Source organism: Cricetulus griseus, chromosome 3 (genome assembly GCF_003668045.3).
Source record: "Cricetulus griseus strain 17A/GY chromosome 3, alternate assembly CriGri-PICRH-1.0, whole genome shotgun sequence".
NCBI classification, from domain to species: domain Eukaryota; kingdom Metazoa; phylum Chordata; class Mammalia; order Rodentia; family Cricetidae; genus Cricetulus; species Cricetulus griseus.
In genome coordinates this window covers 237279969-237300353 of record NC_048596.1, presented here as the reverse complement: position 1 = coordinate 237300353, position 20385 = coordinate 237279969, and the positions used below count along the sequence as shown (strand labels likewise).

General features: G+C 36.6%; 1 protein-coding gene across 4 annotated transcripts in view; it reads right to left on the bottom strand.

Moving 5' to 3' along the window:
• The window catches only part of Arid4b (AT-rich interaction domain 4B), a 128557-nt gene that overhangs the window by 22338 nt on the left and 85834 nt on the right, over positions 1-20385 (bottom strand). For 2 of the 4 annotated variants that reach the window (XR_003484125.2, XM_027409410.2), the window contains exons 13-17: positions 19995-20089; positions 19077-19174; positions 16253-16493; positions 15661-15836; positions 10641-10904 (exon numbers count right to left, since the gene is read on the bottom strand). Coding sequence is in view for 3 of the 4 variants with exons in the window: in XM_027409410.2 (XP_027265211.1) it covers positions 10641-10904; positions 15661-15836; positions 16253-16493; positions 19077-19174; positions 19995-20089 (874 nt within the window). In the remaining variant the exon portion in view is untranslated. The remainder of the gene's footprint in view (positions 1-10640; positions 10905-15660; positions 15837-16252; positions 16494-19076; positions 19175-19994; positions 20090-20385) is intronic. The other 2 variants (XM_027409412.2, XM_027409413.2) reach the window with 2 other exon arrangements.

The window sequence follows — 20385 nt, the reverse complement described above, 5'->3', positions numbered from 1 at the left end:
TGTTCTCTAACTTCTACATGCATACTGTGGGATGCTTAAGTATACACATCCCAAATACACACACACATACCCATTATAAGTTGAAAAACAGAACAAATCTCAAGTAACTTGTGAAATGGGAATAACAACACATGCTGTGTGTACTTCGAAAACAAAACACATAAACTCCTTTCATACTGTGAATGATTTTAATATAAGAGCCTATTTAGTTACTTTTGAAGACAAAGTTTCTCTGGCTCTCCTAGAACTTGTCTGTAGACCAGGCTGGCCTCAAACTCATGTAGATCTGCCTGCTTCTGCCTTCCAAGTGCTAGGACTAAAGGCTTGTGCCATCATACCCACCTTAAAGTATTACTTTTTTGTTGTTTTGGTTTTTTTGAGACAGGGTTTCTCTATATACCCCTGGCTGTCCAGGAACTTGCTCTGTAGGTCAGGCTAACCTCTTGTTTTGATTTGATTTCATGTAGTATGGGCTAGTCAGAATTCTCTACACAGATGAGACTGACCTTGAATGCCTGATGACCCTGCTTTTGACTCAGGGATTATAAGAAATTCAAATATCTTAAAACACCGCAAAAATTTAGAGCTCCGTGTTTTTAAAGGAAGTGGCAAAAATGAGAAAATTTTCAACTGAAAAACAGCTGGGTGGTAGTGGGACATGCATTTAGTCCTGTCACTTGGGAGATAGAGACAGGCAGATCTCTGAGTTCAAGGCCAGCCTCAGCCTGGTCTATAGATCGATTATCTCAAAATACATCTTTAAAGAATACTAGAACTGCTAGGTATTATGCTATACACTTTTAATCCCAACATATGGGAGGAGGCAAAGGTAAGACAATCTCTGTGAGTTTGAGGTCATTCTGGTCTACAAATGGGAGTTTCTGGCCAGCTAGGAACTACATTGTGGAACCCTGTCTCAAAAACAAAAAATACTGGATTGTTGGAGCTGACATTAAATCATACCTATAATCTATCACTCAGGAGGCCAAAGCAGGAAGATGGAAAGTTCCAGGCTAACCTAGATACAGAGAGAAACTATCTCAAAAAACACCAAGCCAAGCCAACATTAATGAGCAAACCAGAATAGAAGAATATCCTACAAATATGAGCAGCCTTGTCCTTTTGGCTATCCTGATCATCCCTGTACATGAGCCCCCCCCCCCAGTTAACTATTGCTTTAAGAGTCAACAGCAGGAAGCTGGGAGATAGCTCAGCAGAAAAGAGTACACAGACAGAGTCTAAGGGTGTCTGCACTCACATACATATATTCACACACGGACACATGAAGAGAATAAAGACAAAAAAAAGTTAGTGTTAAAAAAGAAAAAAGGAATCACACAGGATATCCTCTATTCACAATATTTAAGAAACAGGAGCAAAGTAATTATCCATTAACAGATGAATGGATAACGAAAATGTGGCATATATGCATACATAATAGAATTTTATCAAGCTATAAATAAAAATAAAATCATACATATGCAGGAAAACAGATAGCCAGAAATCATTAGACTAGGTAAAATAAGCCAGGCTCAGAAAAATATTTCATGGTTTCTCAATATGCACATTCTAGACTTTACATTTTAGATGTATGTATTAAAAGTGTAAATGTGGATCATAGGACTAAAATGAAAATCATGAAGAGATAGCTTCCATTGGTTTATCTCTTTAATTAATTAATTTATGTATATTTTTATACGAGTGCTCTGTCTGCATATATGCCTATAGACCAGAAGAGGACACTGGATCCCATTATATAGATACCATGGCTGTAAGATACTATATGGTTCCTGGGAATTGAACTCAGGTCCTCTGGAAGAGCAGCCAGTGCTCTTAACCTATCTCTCTAGCCCACAGATATCTTAGTGGGGAGAAGCGAGTAACAGAATATATGTGACATGAAAGAAGGGGAGCAATGTGAGTAAGGAAGGGAAGGAACCTACAGGAGGAGCAAAGGAGATGAGGGAGAGAATGGAAGAGGACTTTAGAAAAGAGAATCACAACACAGGAAATCAAGACATGAGGGTATGCATTCCAATGTGGATGTCCACTGGCCAGATAGAACACTAGAGTTGTGCCAGCAACTTGCCAGCAACTCTGAGGAGCAGGTCTTCAGGTGAACTCTTCAGAGTTAAATAATTACATCTCTCCTCTCTTTATCCGTCAGCATAACATAGAGAGGCGGGAGAACTATGAGAGAAGCCCCACCTGACTCACTGTCTTTAGACTCTTACGAGAGAAAGCAGGGAGACTGGATGGCTAACACACCCTCTGCTTCTACCAGGGTTTTCACCAAAAGTACCAAGGGATAGTAACTGGCCTCTTCATGACAAGAGATTCGCAGGGTATCAGGGAAAAGGACTATTACTGTTTCTTCCCCCATTCAAAAACAAATATTGAACAGGGCAGTGGTGGCTCATGCCTTTAAACCCAGCACTCAGAAGGCAGAGAGACTGGTGGATCTCTGTGAGTTTGAGGCCAGCCTGGTCTACAGAGTGATTCCAGGACAGCCAGGGCAGTTACACAGGGAAACCCTATCCAAAGGGGGGGGGGGGATTAAACAAATCAAGTCGGATTATTTTAATTAAGGGCTGTAGTTTTCAGAGGCTAAGCACTTGCTCGGCAGGAGCAAGGCTCTAGACTTGAGCCTTAGTACTGTAAAAAACAAGGAAAAAAAGTTCTGGTTAGCCTCAGCTCTTGAATTCCATTATTAGTACATTATATAATAATTAATCGTACACATAGAGCCCAGGTAAGCACTGTTATACATCTATACTTTCAGCAAAGTACATGTGCCAAATCTGAGAAGACATCTACTGGAACCACCTAACACAAAGGACTCGGATATCTCATGGACCACATAAAAATGGTCAAAACTTATATAGATAAACTTATTTATAAAAACACATCTCAGCATATTCAGCATGAAGTCACAACACAGCTCTTGTCTTCAAGGAGCTCACAATTTAATCTAGAAGACAGTGTAGAGCAATAAAAGTAACAATACAAACCTGAAAGAAGCAGCCATAGCAGATTTGACTTTTTTATGTATTCAAAATACTGACACAAAGCTAAAAGAAACCATTCAGAGACCACTTCGTACTTGCTCTCACCAGAGAAAAATAGAAGTTCCAAAAAACTTAGGACCTTTGTTTGGCTGTATCGGCAAATCATATAAGCAATCATTTGGCAATCATACAAATGCTAGTCTACTAAATATTCTAACCAAAATGGTGACTATGCCCATCTCCAGCACAGGTCTTCTGAAACACAACTTGCAAAGAATTATTGTATGCACACCATAATATATACTCAGTCATACCATTATTTTAAAAAAGAAATTACACGCAGAAACAGATGTTTTAAAAATATTTTCAGAGCAGCTAGACATGGTGGTGCACGCCTTTAATTCTAGCAGTTAGGAGGCAAAGATAAGTTTTCAAGGCCAGCCTAGTATACACAATGAGTTTCAGGCCAGCTACGGCTACAGAGTGGGATAACAAAACAAAATAAAATGAAGCAAAGCAAAAAATAAACTTTTAGAGCACAACCAAGTTGACATAATCTTAAAAACTATCTCAAATACATGTAAAGGTTATTACAAAGAAAACTCAAATGACCAACCATTAAGTATCAAAATTCTAAAATGATAATATTTAAAAATTGTTGACAACATATTTTATACCCCGAAATACTATTAATTCCAGAATCCTGTGAATTCATCACAATAAAAAATGAAATAGTGAGCCAGGCATAGTTAACACATCTCTAAACCAGATGGAGCAGGAGCATCAAAAGGTTATCCTCTACTACACAGGAAGTTCAAGGCCAGCCTGGGCTAAAGACCTTATCTTTACCACCTCCTCCCAAGAGAACATAACAGCATAATGATAGAAAGATATTACAGCATTCTTGCATTTAAGTTTTGTTATAAGCAGATCAACAAAACGGTATAGTCATCCTAGCAAGAGCATTTCGTAAGGATTTGTGATGGTAGTGTAGGTCTGCAGGCAGAGATAACACATAATGACAAGAAAACATCACACAATATGAACCAAGCTTAGATCTCTGCAAATGTTAAAAGCTGTGGCACTAACTGCATATTGTGATGTAGATACGAAGTTTTATAAACATCCCCAAAGTAATGGGTTTTCTAATAACTGATTAAGAAATTGTACATTTAAACAAAAAAACAGATGTTAATCTATAAATTAATACAAGGAATATGTCCAAGTAGATGTCTTTAAAACACCTGCCAATCTATAAATACTCAATTTGTTGAGATGAAAATACAAAGAAAGGTTAATTTTTTTCATGATGGTGATGCTGACTTTCACTTGTGCTCTTAAACTGTGGTTAATTCAAAAAGTCAATCTCTTCTAAAAACAAGTTTACAGATACCTGCTTACAAACCATTATCAAATGAGGTTCATTTTATGGACCTTTAACTTTTACACTACAGAAGTACAACAGATGGTTTTCCAGAATATTTGCTGTCTTTTTATCACTGCTATAATAATCTCAAACCATGAACACAATGATTTTGCACAGTTTCATCAGAACACTAATTCCACTGAATGTAATATACCACAGAAATACAACAAACAAGGATAGATTAGTCAAGAAAAATAATAGAAACATTCAGTTGAAAAGTAACAGTTCAGTAATTTTGAAAGGACACAAAGAGAAAAGTCCTAAGAAATGAGGATTCCCAATAAAATTTAATTCATCTCTCATTTGCTAACCAGAAGACAAGCTCAGTGTTCTGAAGAGAAATTATATTCCTGAGCTCAGAAAAATTCATTATCTGAATCATGTTATGATTAGAAAAACAGGAACATAAGATAACAAACTGCAATAGTTATCAGAAGAAAAAATAAAAATGAGAAATTAAAATAGAGAAAACTTCCATTTACAAATAGGAAATAAAACACAAGATAATTAAGGGAAAGAAAGCAAAAAACAGGTGCAGCTGCAGCAGCCCAAAGCCAGGTAAAAAATATCATGGAAGGAATAATAAACTGGATGTGACATCACTGAGAAGGCAAGATGGGGTGGCAGAGCTCATGGTCCTGGTAAGGACTATTCTAGAAGCATGGGATGTGGAGCCTGATCAGAGTGTGCTTACCCAGAAATGGGAAAACAGAGGGCAAATGAAGACAACACTGTCAAACAGCTGGTGGAATGATGCATAGAGATGGCACAGCAGAACCAAGCAGGCTTAAGACAAGATTTTCTTGGAGGCAGGAGAAGTACAAGTCTTTAGTGGTGGAGTTAATTTGAACAGATCAAGAAAATGGGCTCCATGTCCTTTCCTGGACAACCTCTAGACAGTAGCATGGCACTGACTTGTGACTAGAGGTGGCAAACACACAAAACGACTGTGACTGCAGGTGCATGCAGGAGGTAGGTATTGTGTAAGTCAGTAGAAATTGTCTCCTCATTTCAATTTCTCAGTAAGATTAAAAGTCAAAGTTATCAGCTGAAAGTGAAGACGGAAGAGTTGGGGGGGATTAGGAAGAATGTAAAATAGTCTGCTAAGAAAACAGGAGAGTGAAAGGGGGAGGCATAAATCAAATCCTAGCAAAGTGGTGCACTGGTTTTACTTCAGAAGGATCAGCTGTTCAAGTAAGGGGACTTCGCAAGAGGGGAGGGGCACCCGTGGTCTGTCAGACTTCTGCTCTCGGCTATGACAGGCAAATGAAAGAAGAGCTACAATTCAGATAAAGTGATGAGAACTGGCCAAGAAAAGCACAAAACTCAGAGGAAACTGAGGGCAGAAGGGATAAGAGTCTATAAATTATAAATCTAACCCAACAGTGTCCTCAACTGGACTAGAAAGGTTTTCACAGAAACCATTTTCTTAATGTCAATGCTGACCCGTGTTTGTCACATAACAGGCACTCAATTTCTGTTTGCCCAATACAAAGCCTGAGAAACAGCAACTAAATGTGATCACAAAGTAAGGGTGAATTTGTCACAGTCTTTTTAAAAGTTTTTAAAGTTAGTGAACAAGTAATGAAAGGAAATCCCTTCATATATATTATGACACTTTTTCATCTGCCTGCCCACAACCTGCCTCTACACAAAGTTTCTCTTTTTACATTTCCCTCTCTACAAGGAGATACACAATATTTAAAGTATGTAACACATTTTTATTTAAAATACCATGTTACTGGTATAATGATATTTTCAGTTTTCTTTAATTGCTAAAATAGAAGAGAACTATTGTTAGGTATGTCAGAGTTTACAGGTAGCAAGGCATGGTGGGATTACACTAGTAATCCCAACAGTAGGGAGGCAGAGGCAAGAGGATGGAAGCTATATTCCAGGGCTATATAGCCAGATCCTGTCTCAGAAACCAAAGACAAAGAAAAACATAAATTAAGGTTTTAGAGTTAAGTATCCCTTTCCTGTTCCTCTAATTAATCAGTGTCTGTATACTGTAATAAAATATTCACATTTTATACATCACAAGCCAGTGCCGCTGCAGAGATGGCTCAGTGGTTAAGAGTGTTTACTACTTCCTCCAGAGGACCCAAACTAGGTTCCCAGCATACATGTCAGGCAACTCACAACCCCTGCAACTCCAGTTCTATGAAATCCAATACCCTCTTCTGGCTTCCATGGACACCTGTACATAAGCAGCATGCATTCACACAGATACACAAATAATAAAAATAAATCTAAAACAAAAAAAAAACAAGTAAAAACAAAAACCAAGTAACCTAGATGGTTCTAATATACTCAGTTATGAAACAAGGAAGGGTCTACCTACCACATTCAATGATATATATGGCATGTTCTAGTGGGGAGGTGAAATAAAAAAGCTGTACTATATACACACCAGGCTGGTACCAAGCTCACAATTTTCCTGCCTCAGACACTAATTACTAGAATTACACATGTAGCTCCTATTGGGTTATTTTCATAATGCATAACCTTATTTTCTAAAAATCATTCCTATATTTATTACATTATAAGGACATGATACCAAAACACACCAATATTAATACCACTTGGAGATATTTTAAAAAACACAAAAGAGTGTCAACTATTAAAACTGACTAGAGAGATGGTTCAATGGTTGAGAGCTCTGCCTGCTCTTCCAGAGGACCCGGGTTCAGTTCCCTGAAACCACATGGTGGTTCACAAGCATCTGTAACTCCAGTTCCAGGGGATCCAATATGCATTTCCAGCTTCTGAAGAAGACACCACACAGATATACATGCAGGCAAAACACTCTTACACATTTAAAAAAAAACTGATTCTCCCTCCCAATTAAAAAACAAAAAGGTTGCAGGGCATTGGTGGCGCATGCCTTTAATCCCAGCACTCGGGAGGCAGAGGCAGGCGGATCTCTGTGAGTTCCAGGCCAGCCTGGTCTCCAGAGCGAGTGCCAGGATAGGCTCCAAAGCTACACAGAGAAACCCTGTCTCAAAAAACAAAAACAACAACAACAACAACAACAAAAAAAAACAAACAAAAAAAAAGTTAAAGTATTATAATTTCTTGTGGCAGTATTGCCAGGGGTTGGACCCAGGCAGGGCATCACACTTACTTAACAAGTACCCTACATCTGCTACAACCCATCTATAGGAATATAATTTTCAAAAAATTACGGAGATACATTTTCAAAAACACTGTAATTTTAATCCATTCATTTTATTTGTAAGTATTTTTCTAGATTGAATGATATTTTTAGGAGGGTTAAAAACTATTCATACAATGACTTAGAGCACTCCAAACATCCTATGCCTAATGATTCTTTAGTATTAGGCAATAACTTGATACATAATCACTGTATCAGAAAAATTCACTATCATTATTATGTCATTTATGGTTTGTGCTCAAGAGCTCCAAATTTACTTGGAAGTAAATTTAAATAAAACACATTTTATTCTTTCCATGTGGTAGCAAAAACCTGACTCAGTATTCATGTTTGTATAAATGTAATATTTGTTTAAAATATTTTATAACTGTAAATTAGGATATGAACAAAGGAAAACTACAGGAATCAACAATAAAAACTAAGATACTCTTAGTTTCCTTTAAGAAAAATTCTCCTTACAGAAAATTTCAGATAAAATGTACACAAAAACGGCTCCACACAAAACGTCCTAAAACATCCTCAATCACAAACCAGTGTAACTGCCAACAAAGCTGTTTTCATGAACCTCCGTGCGTAATGTTTCATTTCTAACATCTTTTAAATGGTGATGCAGACAGTATACTGGAGACCCTAAAGTAATAGGAAACAACTGAAGAGCTGATGGCGGTTTGTCGAAGTCCTTTGGATTAGTTTCAGACATGAAGATACAGCAATAAAAGTAGCAGTTTTTGCTGGTTTATCAATAAGACTCTCTTTGGCAACTAATGCAGAGAACAACAGGGAGACTTAAAGAAGATTAACTGTTAAAGTGTTGAAGTACAATCCTGTCCTCTATGCTGCAGAAGTATGCAGATCCACCCCCGAAGTCTTCATCGAGATGGTTAGGTTCTTCTTTGCAAAGTTCTTAGCACAATGACTGTTTGAGGTCAAAATAGACGGCATCCGTCTTAACAACACAAGCATGACTTGCTGGTTCAGGTATCACTTTCCTTCCTGTGTCATTACAAATCTGAATACCTCATCTTAAAATCTTCCTTTCCTTCTATTTCAAAACTGAGATACTGAATATTCCTTCTACCTTCTGAAACCCAAACACTAACATAACTATGCTTTTCTTTAGTCAATCTTTTCTTAAGAAACAAAGAATCATGATGGTTTTGCGGGTTTTATAAAAAGTTGCATTTAAATTGTGAAATAATTTCCTTCATGTCTTATTTCTTATGCTTTTGCTTAGGAAGCCAATTAGTAAAGATAATCAAGCCTTAAATGCTGTGAAATCTGGACAATGCCTAAATTTTATTCTTCAGTCATGAAACTTCAATCACTGTATTCAATATATGGCAAGAGGGAAAAATGCTTCTGTGTGGAAATCAGCAAAGTAACTAAGAATGAAGAAAAGAACAGGCAGCTGAAAGACAGCTCTCTACTCTGTGGTGTTGCTGAAGCGGGGCTGGCTCAGCCTTCTGGCTCCATAGACTACATTTAGTTTGCAGGCACCTGAGGGAGGAGCAAAACCACCTTAACACCTTTATTCAGGTAATATGAAAACTGCCCAAGACTAAAACACTGCACAGAATATTCCCATTGAAGAATCTGAGCTTTCTAGCTATCAGCCAGCCTGTCAATGAGAAAACTGCCATGCAATAAAGACAAAAGAGCCAACAGCTGTGAGGACAGACTACAGCCAGGGGTGCATATACCATCTGCAAAGTCTATGCTTCAGGACACTACACTTCAAAGCACTGGCAAGAAGGCATTCTTAAAATCCACATCTTTACTAATCTTACTGACCAGAAATTTAACGAGTCTCTGAACTTCCTGACTTAAGTTGCTATTTTCTTCCTAGAGATAGAAAAGACCAAAACTATACTTCTCTCAAATTAGAAGGTGTCACATTAGGTGACATTTCCAGAACTTGGTGCTATTACAATAGGAAAAAAAAAAGATGCACTACTAAGAAATGGAAAATTTGAAATGTTTTCTCAATACTGCAGTTTCATACATGTGATAGTAGAGACTAAACTGAAGGACTCACAGTGCTCAGTAGGTACTCGACCTATGAACCACATGTCTTCCCCAAGAATAACTTTTAACTAGAAAGCCTGACAACTGTATTGTTCCTGGAAAACACAAGGACTCCCCTCATAAAACCACCAGTGGAAACAACTAAGCTTAATTTTTCTTTCAAGTCCCAACTATCACAGGCTAGACTTAATGCATACAATTTCATATGTAACAATAATTATTACAAAATTAATGAAGTTACTATTAAAAGACAACTAAGTGGTCTGTCTAAAAAACTGACTTCTCAATTTTGGATAAAGCTGGAATACAGTCTCTTCAGAAAAACTTCCCAAAATTATGCATGTTAAAATCTCAAGTCACTGAGCACAACCTATATCCAGACCTGTGTTGTCTTTCGTTGCCTGGACTCAGGAGCAGTGGGAAGGTACACTCTCTCTTAGCACACTTGCTGACGTTTTCAGCTACGATTACAAAGATACAAGAAAGTCCCTGAGACTTCTGAAAAAAGCAGTAATGTAGCTGCTGATAATAAGGTCTTTTAAAAACTGGTGATGCTTCTTAAGAAACTCCAACTTTGAAATCCTTGCCTACTGGAGAAAGGTATGATGATGACTTAGGAAGACCACAAAGAATGTGGGGATTTAAAATTGAGAAAGCAGGCAGCCTGGCAATGATATGATGAAGTCAAGAATCGAAAAACATTACATGTGTGAGGTTTTTCTATCATTTCATTCCAGTGTACACTCTATTAATCTCGTGTATTAGACTTAACTGTCTAGACCTATCTCTCATACACTAAAGATGTCTGTGAAGTACTGAAAACACGAAGTAGGGTGGTAGGATGTCATTAAGTGAGGTATTTACATGCTAAAAGCTTGATATTTTTAATGTTAATGTGATTTCAGTTAGAATACTACTAAGTCTGTAATTCGTTATGTAAGTTTTTAAATAGAAAAGTATTTTAGAAGTGGTTGTAATAATCACTAGCTGAAACTCAAGTTACCTCACATTCCATCCGCAGTAATGCACCAAGTAAAGGACCTCTCCACCTTCGACATCAGAATCTTTTATACTAGCTTCATACATTTTTTGATTTTTCCCTCGTCCATACCGCACTTGTACTTTCATGCCTGGTGGATAGCACTCAAACTCCTCTTCTTCATTGTTGTCGTCATCATCTTCATCCTCATCTTCTTCCTCCTCTTCTTCCTCCTCCTCCTCTTCTATTTCTTCATCATCTTCATCTTCCTCTTTATTGGTTTCATCTCTTGAAAGGTTTAAAAAATTGCAGAGTTAATAAAAGTTACTTCATATGCGTTTCAGTTCCAAACCACATATACCGATAAAAATCGTGGCTGTGATTGTTCCAGAATAGCAGGTTCCATGTGTATAAATGCTCTGAGTTTCAATTTAGCATTAAAAACTAAAACCTGTATGAGAGGACAAGTGTCAGAAAGATCTATTTAGAGGAAAATGAAGAAGCAAAATAAGTCCATTAAAAGAAAATTTCCTGTACTGCAATCCCAGTCCTTGGGAGGATGAGGTAGGAGGACCAATGTGAGTTCAGAGCCCAGTCCAGGCTACATACTATGACCCTGCTTAAAAGACAGACGGAGAAACAGAGACAGAGAGAGATATTAAGTCTCAGTGATTGATTTCCACCAGTCAAAAGAACAGAAGTTGTGCTGAATGGTAGGAAACTAGTATGCCTAACTAACCATTCTCTCATGTTTTATTACAGAAGTGTTTTACAACTCATCTGACAAAAACACAAACAGACACACACACCACTTAACTGTCATTTTCTGATTAAAACTTACTCTAAAACAAGTATTTCCAACCTAAGAATGTTTAAAACAAAAATATTTAACTAACAAATGGCAACTGTTAGTAAAGATATGCTCCAACCAGATCCTCAAATGTTAAAATAGAATATAATTTTAACTTTCACAAGAATTTTCTATACAGTCACATGAATATCACATCTATCTATGCAAGTATCACAATTTCTGCTTTTTACTAGACATTTACTGAACTTTCCTGTCATGGATGCTTTCAACATTAAAGTTTCTAAAAAGGCAGGCAAATTGAGAAGCCAACTCCAAATACTGAAAAACTAAAACACCAACTATCCCAAACTTAAGAGAACTTAACTATTTCACTATCTCAGTATCACATAATTTCTAAAATCGGCATTTGTATTCTTGGTTTGGTTTTTTTTTTTTTTTCTCCCTTATTTTCAATTGGGATTTTAAGACAGTCTCATTATGCAGGCAAGTTTAGCCTTGACTTATGATCCTCCTGCCACAGACTCTATAGTTTATCACCATGTTCTTCTATTATCCATAAGCCTGTATTGAGAAAGATCTGAATCTTCCCAGTCACTAGTTTTACATAAAGTAGGTTAAAATACGAATTCAGAATATTTAGGCAGTTTGTCTGCTTTGTGGTGTGAATACACCATCAACAAGTTTCTCTCACAAAGGATCTATCACTTCATAAACTAGGAATGTGTGATCATATAACAACAGATATAGAAAGGCCCTTGCAGTGCTAATATCAGTTTTACATTCTTTCATAAAATCTTTCAGTGACGTGTCTCAGCCATATAATTACGCAGGTAATGAGAACACCTAACATATGTGGAATGAAGAGTGAGGCCACAAAGGTACTAAATCCATCAACTTTGTCTGAAGTGGTGGCTCAAGCCTATAGTCTCTCCCAGGACACAGAAGACTGAGCCAGGAAGATCTCTAGATAAAAGACAACTTAGCAAGACCCTGTTCTCAGAAACTCAAAACAAATAAATGGGTAAAGACTTAGGTGTATAGGTACAGCCAAGTCAGTCACTATTTAGAAACCTAGGCCTAAATGACAACAGCTTTAATCTGAAATGAAAAACATGAATTGTTATTCAACAAACATTAGCATTTCTATCATGAAGTATTTTAATTAGCCAAGATAACCACAAAATCAGAGTTGGCATTCTAACTATTAAGAATAACCTTGAACGAATGTGCTATTTACATAATATACTAAAACTGCCAGGAGAGCGCTCTTAAAGAATACCACTCCTTCATGTTTAAGGATTATATCCTGAACATCTAAGAGAAAGGGAGTGATGAGGAACATAGTACAAAGGAAAGAAGCTCCAAAATAGTGAAAACAACCAACTCATATATCAAATAATACACTGAGCCCACTGGGTACATGCCAATATTATCAGACATAAAGACAGCCCTGTGAAAGTTTGAAGAAACAGAACACTGGTAATTGTAAAATAGACGAATCAAAACTTTAAAAATTTGGACTTAAATACAATCTCAGATACCAACTAAATGAAATTTTATTAAACCACACACTGAAGTTCAAAGAAGCAAATAACATAAATACTGGCAATTAGCCAAAGAAAACTGCTCTGTTTTTTTCAAAGGTATCGCTGGCAAATTCAAAGAGAAAATGATGAACTTGATGGTACATAGAATGCCCAGAAAAGCATTTCCTGAAAATACCAATTATAACCAACATACTCATTAAAAGCTAAACTGATGTACATTACAAAAAAACATACAAACACACATGATTTATCTTTTTAAAAATTATTGTGTTAATGTATGTTTTATATGAGTACAAGTGCAATGAGCCACAGGGCAAGTATGGAGGTCAGAGGGAAGTTTTGGGGAGTTGGTTTTCTTGTTCCACTGTGAGTTCTGGGTCTCCAATTCAGGCAGTCAGACTCATAGGGCAGATGCTTTTACCCATTAATCAATCCTGGCTGTCCTGAAGTTACTTGTGAAGAACAACAATGTTTGGGAAACAAGCTATGTCAGAATAAAACTGACAAAATAAACCTGAATCAACAAGAAATGCAAGATTTCCCTAGTCTGTTATTACTACTCACAATGTAAGAAGAAAAAGAAACCACAGTATAACAAATACATACTGAAGAGGAGGCACCAAGCCAAGCAAGCTCATAAGTTTTAACCATTTTAATCTCCTAGCCCAGACTATAGTTAGGACAGAGAAAATTCCTGGTGGTGGCCAAATGGAAAACTTAAATATCAAAAACAAACAAACAAAAAACCCCTCATATCCTGATGTGTTTAACTTTTTATAATGTAAATATTCTGTTATCACTTAATGGTAAAACTAAGAAATCAATTATAGTGTCTCCCTTTATCTGTAGTTTTGCTTTCCCCAGTTTTAGTTATCCACCATCACTATCAATTAAAAACATATTGAATATAAAATTCCAGAAACTAACAATTCAGAAATTTTAAATAGTGTGTCATTATGAGTAGTATGATAAAACCTTGCACTGTCCTGCTCCACTCTGCCAAGAGCTAATTAATCACTTTGTGTACAACCCACCCATTAGTCATTTGGCAGCCACATTAGTGCAATAGTACAGGAAAGGTGGCAGCAAGGCAGGAGAATGAAAGGGTAGATGAACTCTAGTGGTACAGAGGGGCATATAATGCATAAGTTAGCACAGTCATGTTGACACTGCACATACAGTAAGTGTCCCCCTAAGATTATGCTGTGATGTCATAGCCAGTTTTATATAAGGACACTTTTTCATGCTACATACAACAATGAAATTGCCTAGCAATGGTTTCTCAGAATGTACCTGGGGTTAAGCAACGCAACTGCACTTTTAATAGTTATTTTCTTCATGTGTTTAAATAATATCAAATGTGGGTACTCATAAAAGGAAAGTTTTGGTTTGTGATATGAATAGTCATGCATTACTTAATAAAAGGGATATGTTCTTAAAATGTGTCACCATATAAATATAAAGTGCACTTATATAAACCTAGCTTTCTATATATCTAGACTATGCAGTAATCTTTACATGAACAGGGCTGGCTTTATCATCAATGTGCAGGCTACAACTGTACTCATGAATATTCACAGTTATTACATAAAGGACTCATACAACTGACAAGTTAAATAGACAAAACTTTAAAATAGAATTTACTGACTAAAGGACCAACTTAGACACTTATTAAGAACAAAGAAAAATTACTAGCAAGTATCTGTGAACCATAGAATACATCCCAGAGACACTGTAGCTCTCAGATTTTTAGCTAACAGTCGCAAATGAAGTTTTTTTTGAATTGGAAGTTTCTGGTAGGAACACTTCTAATATTCTCTACACGAACAGTAAGAAGCCATTCAACACACACTCTATTATATTTATCTGAACCTTGCACTGTCCTGCTACATCTTGCCAGAAGTATACAAACCATACCTTTGTATTGTTTCCTTCTGTATTTCAGAAAGCTAAAGTGATCAACATGTTTCAGTAAAAATCCCAACCTTTACAATTTCTTAACTGGAATAATCTCCCAACACCAGTAAGGTATACTTCAGATATATACATATATACAGAGAAATATAACAAAATATGAAAACAACTCCTTATTACATTTACCTGATCATATTTAGTTTTTAGTTTTCTTCCCTACTTGTATATTATAATTAAATTTCTAAAATACTAAAATGAAAACAGTTGGTTGTATTTATTTAAAAGAGCTCCTAGCATTATAGATGCTTAGGATTTTTTTTAAATCTCAGAGATAAAAATTAAAGATTACCTACAAAGCCAAGAACCCACCAGCAGTGCATATAAGTCAACATTCACAAGTAGCCAAATCAAGTAAGTATTAACTCACAACATGCAGCCAAAATGACCCACACACTCTCTGCTTAAGATGCATGTACACCCACAGCTAATGTATCATGTTCATGACTCTTACTACCGGTACAGTAAAGAGCACTGTTCCCTCATAAACACTATATATAAATTTCCATGATGAGAGCAAGAATAGATCAAAAAAGTATGATCTTTTCAACAATTCACATTAATGGGGTCTCTGAAGGAATCAATTTTTCTTAACAAATGCAAATAACGCTTATGTACTTCATCAATCAAATCAATTTACTTTCAAACATTCACAAGAGCAAATGATAAGACTGTATCCAGTCAAAATGCATCATAACCAAATCAAGGATCTTACCCAGATCGTGCTTGCTCTTCTTCAGCATCTACCTCTGGGCTGAGGGACTCCTCTGCCCTAGCTGTGTCACTGTCTTTATCCTCTGAGCTTTCCTTTTCTTCTAGTTTTTTAATGTTGGCTTCTTTTTCTTGATCAGACTGTGCAGGTATAGATTCTAATAAACTCTTTTTACTTCCCTAGAGAAAGATCAGAAGAACTAAACCAACAACAGTAAAAACTTAAGCCTAAATCCATGATCCTAGCTATCAGCAATGAGAGGTGCCAACCAATATGGCACAGCTATTATTACTGGTAAAGTCAGAATGCTCTATAAGAAACTCCTACATTTTAAAGAACACACTACATGAAAATAGCTAAAACTCAGTTTGAATAGTTACTATAACACTATTCTAAAGTAACATTGGAGGGCTGGGGATATAGCTCAGTAGAAGAGTTTGGAACTCCGGATTTAATCACCAGCATATCAAAAAATAACAAATTCCCTTAACAAAAGATAGAACGAAGTTTAATACTGTGCAGTACACTAATAAATTTGGGGAACTTACAAAGACTGTAGAAAATCTAACAAATGAAAATAAGAGTGTCAGGTTACCAGAGAGGGTTTGATGTTTTCTTTTCTTTCACTCTCATCCTCAGCAGGTGTCTCCTCTTTTACTGTCACGTTCTTATTGTCTTCCACATTTACTTCTTTAATCTCTGTCTCATTTTCTTCCTTAACTTTCATTTCTTTATTTTCACAATCCTTACATGGCTTGTTAAGAACTTTCTCTGGCAATGCCATCTGAAAGTCAATATTAGCTGACCTGCAGTACTCCTCAAAGCCATATAAGTACCTGGAAACATGCAGAAAAGATACACTTGGTAAGGAACATCCCAATATATTACTGTACTTGGAAACATGCAGAAAGGATACATTTGGTAAGAAACATTCCAATATATTACTGAACAGTGTGAGGAACTGCTTTGGTTTGTTTTCTTTTTGCTTTTTATCTTTTGAGGTGGCCTAAAGCTAGAGGCAATGAGGAAGCTTCCTGGGGTCACAGGTATGCATCATCATGCCCGAATTACAGAGTTGTTATTTAATATGCATTCATGTTTTAGGTTATATAATCACTTCAATGAATTCTAATTCTTTATCTCCTTGTCTCTTACTGAGAAAAAGTCTAATTATGTAACTCCAAAGTTCTTGGCTCTCCTACCTTAGCCTCCAAAATTCTGGGATTACAGACATGGGTCACTATGCCTAAATTCTCCCTCCCTCAAGAAAAACACAAATAAAATATGTTTTTTAAAAGTTACAGGTAAATGGATGGGGCTAGAAACAATCACTCTGAGTGAGGTAACTCAGACCCAGAAAGACAATCAAAAGTTTTCTCTTGTCTGTGAATGTTACTGTTGAATCTTTAGAATATGTGTATTTTATTAGGAATATCCACAAAGGTCAGGGAATTACTAAAGGGTCACAGGGAGGGACTTCTAAGGCAGGGGAGGGAATACACTATACAAAAGGTTAAAAGAGAATAATGGGACATGAAGGGTTAAACTGGAATGAGGGAGTGGGGAGTATGTTGGAAGAGGGAATAGGGGGATGGATAAATAACACCAAATACCTTTTGAAAAAATATTATCCCATAACAGCTCAACAATGCCCACACTAGAGACCAGAGGATAACAAAAAGTCCAATGGAGGGATGAATTGTTTCTTTTGGAGTTATTGGCCTGACGTTCTACAGACCCCCAAACATGACAGGCTACTGCACTGCTTTTGGTTACTCTCCAGAACTGGACAGTAAGATCCTATTGCTCAAGAAAACACACGCTTGAATAATAGGACATGATGAAATAAAGCTATTACAAACCTGGACGCTTCATCCCTACATGCACACTTTTATAGTGCTGCAAGATACTAAGGAAACTACTGGAAGAGAAAAGTAATCCTTAACCATACCCAGCTAGTTTTAACCCTTCAAGCTACAATAATGGCTGGCCTGGAATGACATGTCCACTAGGGCAACAGTGGCACAAACATTATGGGGGTAAAGAAACTCTTTCTGATTAGACTGAAGTCCAACTCAACAGAATGAAAACCATACCTGGGTACCATTATCAGGCTAGAAACCTGTGGCAAGACAGGTCACTGACACAAGGGGAGACCCTATTATTACTATTGCAGCTAAACCGACATAACATTAAACTCCTAATGATTTACCATCATACTCATTGATCACCTGAGAAACTCCTATTTGTAAGTAGACAGTGACCCACAACTACCTAACACCTAAAGTGCAGTAAGAATAAGAGACTGATGGTCATTCATAATGAGAAGGAGAGGGAGGGAGGGAGGGAGGGAGGGAGGGAGGGAGGGAGGGAGAGAGAGAGAGAGGGGGGGGGGAAACAAAACAAAGAAAGAAACACACACACAGACACACACACACACAGCACAAACCCCAGCCCAAGAACCAGAGATCATTGTGGAAGAAGAGATGGAAGGAAGGGATAAGAAGGAGTATAAGGGCCTGAGGTGGTAGAGAACTACAAAGAAACACTGTCTTCTAGACACAGCAAGGCAGCTACACACATGAACTCACAGTAGCAGAGACAGAATGTACAAACCCATGCAAGGCAAACTTAGACGAAATCTCAGTAAGGAAAGAAGAATTGGGTACCTGCTCCCATCCAAGCTATGGATTTATGGATAAATGTTAGCTTCTGGGAGAGGGAAAGATAATTGTCTATTAAGTGTGTAGCCCCTGGTAAATTAACCACTCTCCTAGTAGAAGACCACACATCCAAGAATATTTGGGCAGCACAAATTGGTACTGAAGGGAAAAAAGGGGGTAGAGGGAGAAAGTTGAGTGGGGGAGAAGGGAGGGTGAATTGGGGAAGAGTTGGGGGTGAATATGGTCAAAACACACAGGAAGCTCTGCTTAAAATATAATACCTGTGTCAAGAGTGAAAAGTTATACATCTAAATAAAATAACAACAGCAGCTACCAGATGGATTAGTGGAAGCTATTAAAATTATGAAAGGTAAAAATCTATTATTGAGTATTTCTAACATGCAAGGTATCAGGAACTTTAGTAAACTTCACTCAATCAGCAGAGTACTCCTAAGAGGTACGCTGTAGTAACGACCTATATAAGAAAACTAAGATGTATATAGGGTCACAGATCACCAACAGCTAATAATGGGATCTCTTTGGCTTTGGGACTTTAGCTTTTTTAATTTCTATGCAATACTTTTTGACCCTGGAATTCAATATTTTCTTTATATATTCTTATATATCTAATATCTAGAAATAGTTCTACAGCAAAAATTTCCATTTTCTTCTAAATTAGCATAAGTTAAATTATATATCCCATGCTGTTTTCTAGGTAAGACATTGAAGATAGTCACATGGAGTACACTGGCTTACTTTTTATAGGCACATTTAACATTGTATCCTGCAGCTGAATTTAAGACAGGAATCCCAAGGTCTTGGTAGACTTGTTTCCAAACAGCTCCACTTTCAATCTAATGGACAAAGGAAATAAAAATTTTCAAATCAAAGGTAGGAAGGTAGTAATACATTTTACATACATAACAAATATGATATGCTTACATTTCTTGGTTCTAGGCTTAACAGTATGAAAAATACCAAATGATAAATTTTAAATGTGGTTTACAAATAAAAAGCTTTATTACTCTAACAAATTAATTAGACAGTTGTAAGTATCAAAATACTGGGCCATTAGACTGTTAAATAAATTCATTTATGATAAAAGTCAAAGTACCCATTTTTTAAATCAACACTTCTAACAAAAAGAAAAAATTGAAAGTATATTCTTCCCATCAACTCACAAGCTAGTAAGTCAAAACTAGTCTATCAACTTAGTAAGGCATTTTAATCTGTAAAACATTCTTAGTTAGATGAATCATACATAATAACTTTAAAACATCAGACAATTTTAGTGGAGTGAGAGAGGAGAGGGAGGGAGGGAAGGACAGACTTGGTATAGTGGCACACACCATTAATGTCTACAGAAGCAAGTGGATCTCTGAGTTTCGGGCCAGTCTAGATCTACATGGGAAGTTCCAGGGAGGAAAAAAAAAGTGTTTCCACCTCTGTGGCTGTGCCTTGACTGTTGACTAAGATAGGACTTCCTACAGGTAATCAAACTTGTCACTGAAAAATAACATCTTTACTTTGTTGTTTATAGACTGTACTTTTCATCCTAGTTTCCTTATATTCTTACTAATACACAATAATTCTAGAGATGACAGATACATAAGGAGTCACATTATATGAAAACCCCATTCAGAAAATTATTTATAGTGAGATTATAATACTTACGTTATCAAATCCTCCAAGCTTGTGTACAAGTCTGAATAACTTAAAAAGATTCAAATTCCGATACCCAAGCACAGGTCGTTTGTTAATAGGTGTACCTAATTAAAACACAAAATATATATTAGCACCATGCTATATATTTATATCTAAAATCTGAAAGGATTCACATAATACCGATGATTAACACATACACTCTCCACAGGACCAAAAAACAAAAAAGTTTTATCTAAACCCATGTCACCATTTTTTTTTAAAGTTTTTGCACACCAGATTTTTTCAGTCTTATGTTTCTTTCTAGCATCTTCCCTCTGGTGATATAAAGGATGAATACCAAGTAAGGCTTAACAAACTGAAAAACTTTCAAACATCAGGGAGACAAAGCTGAGAAAAACTA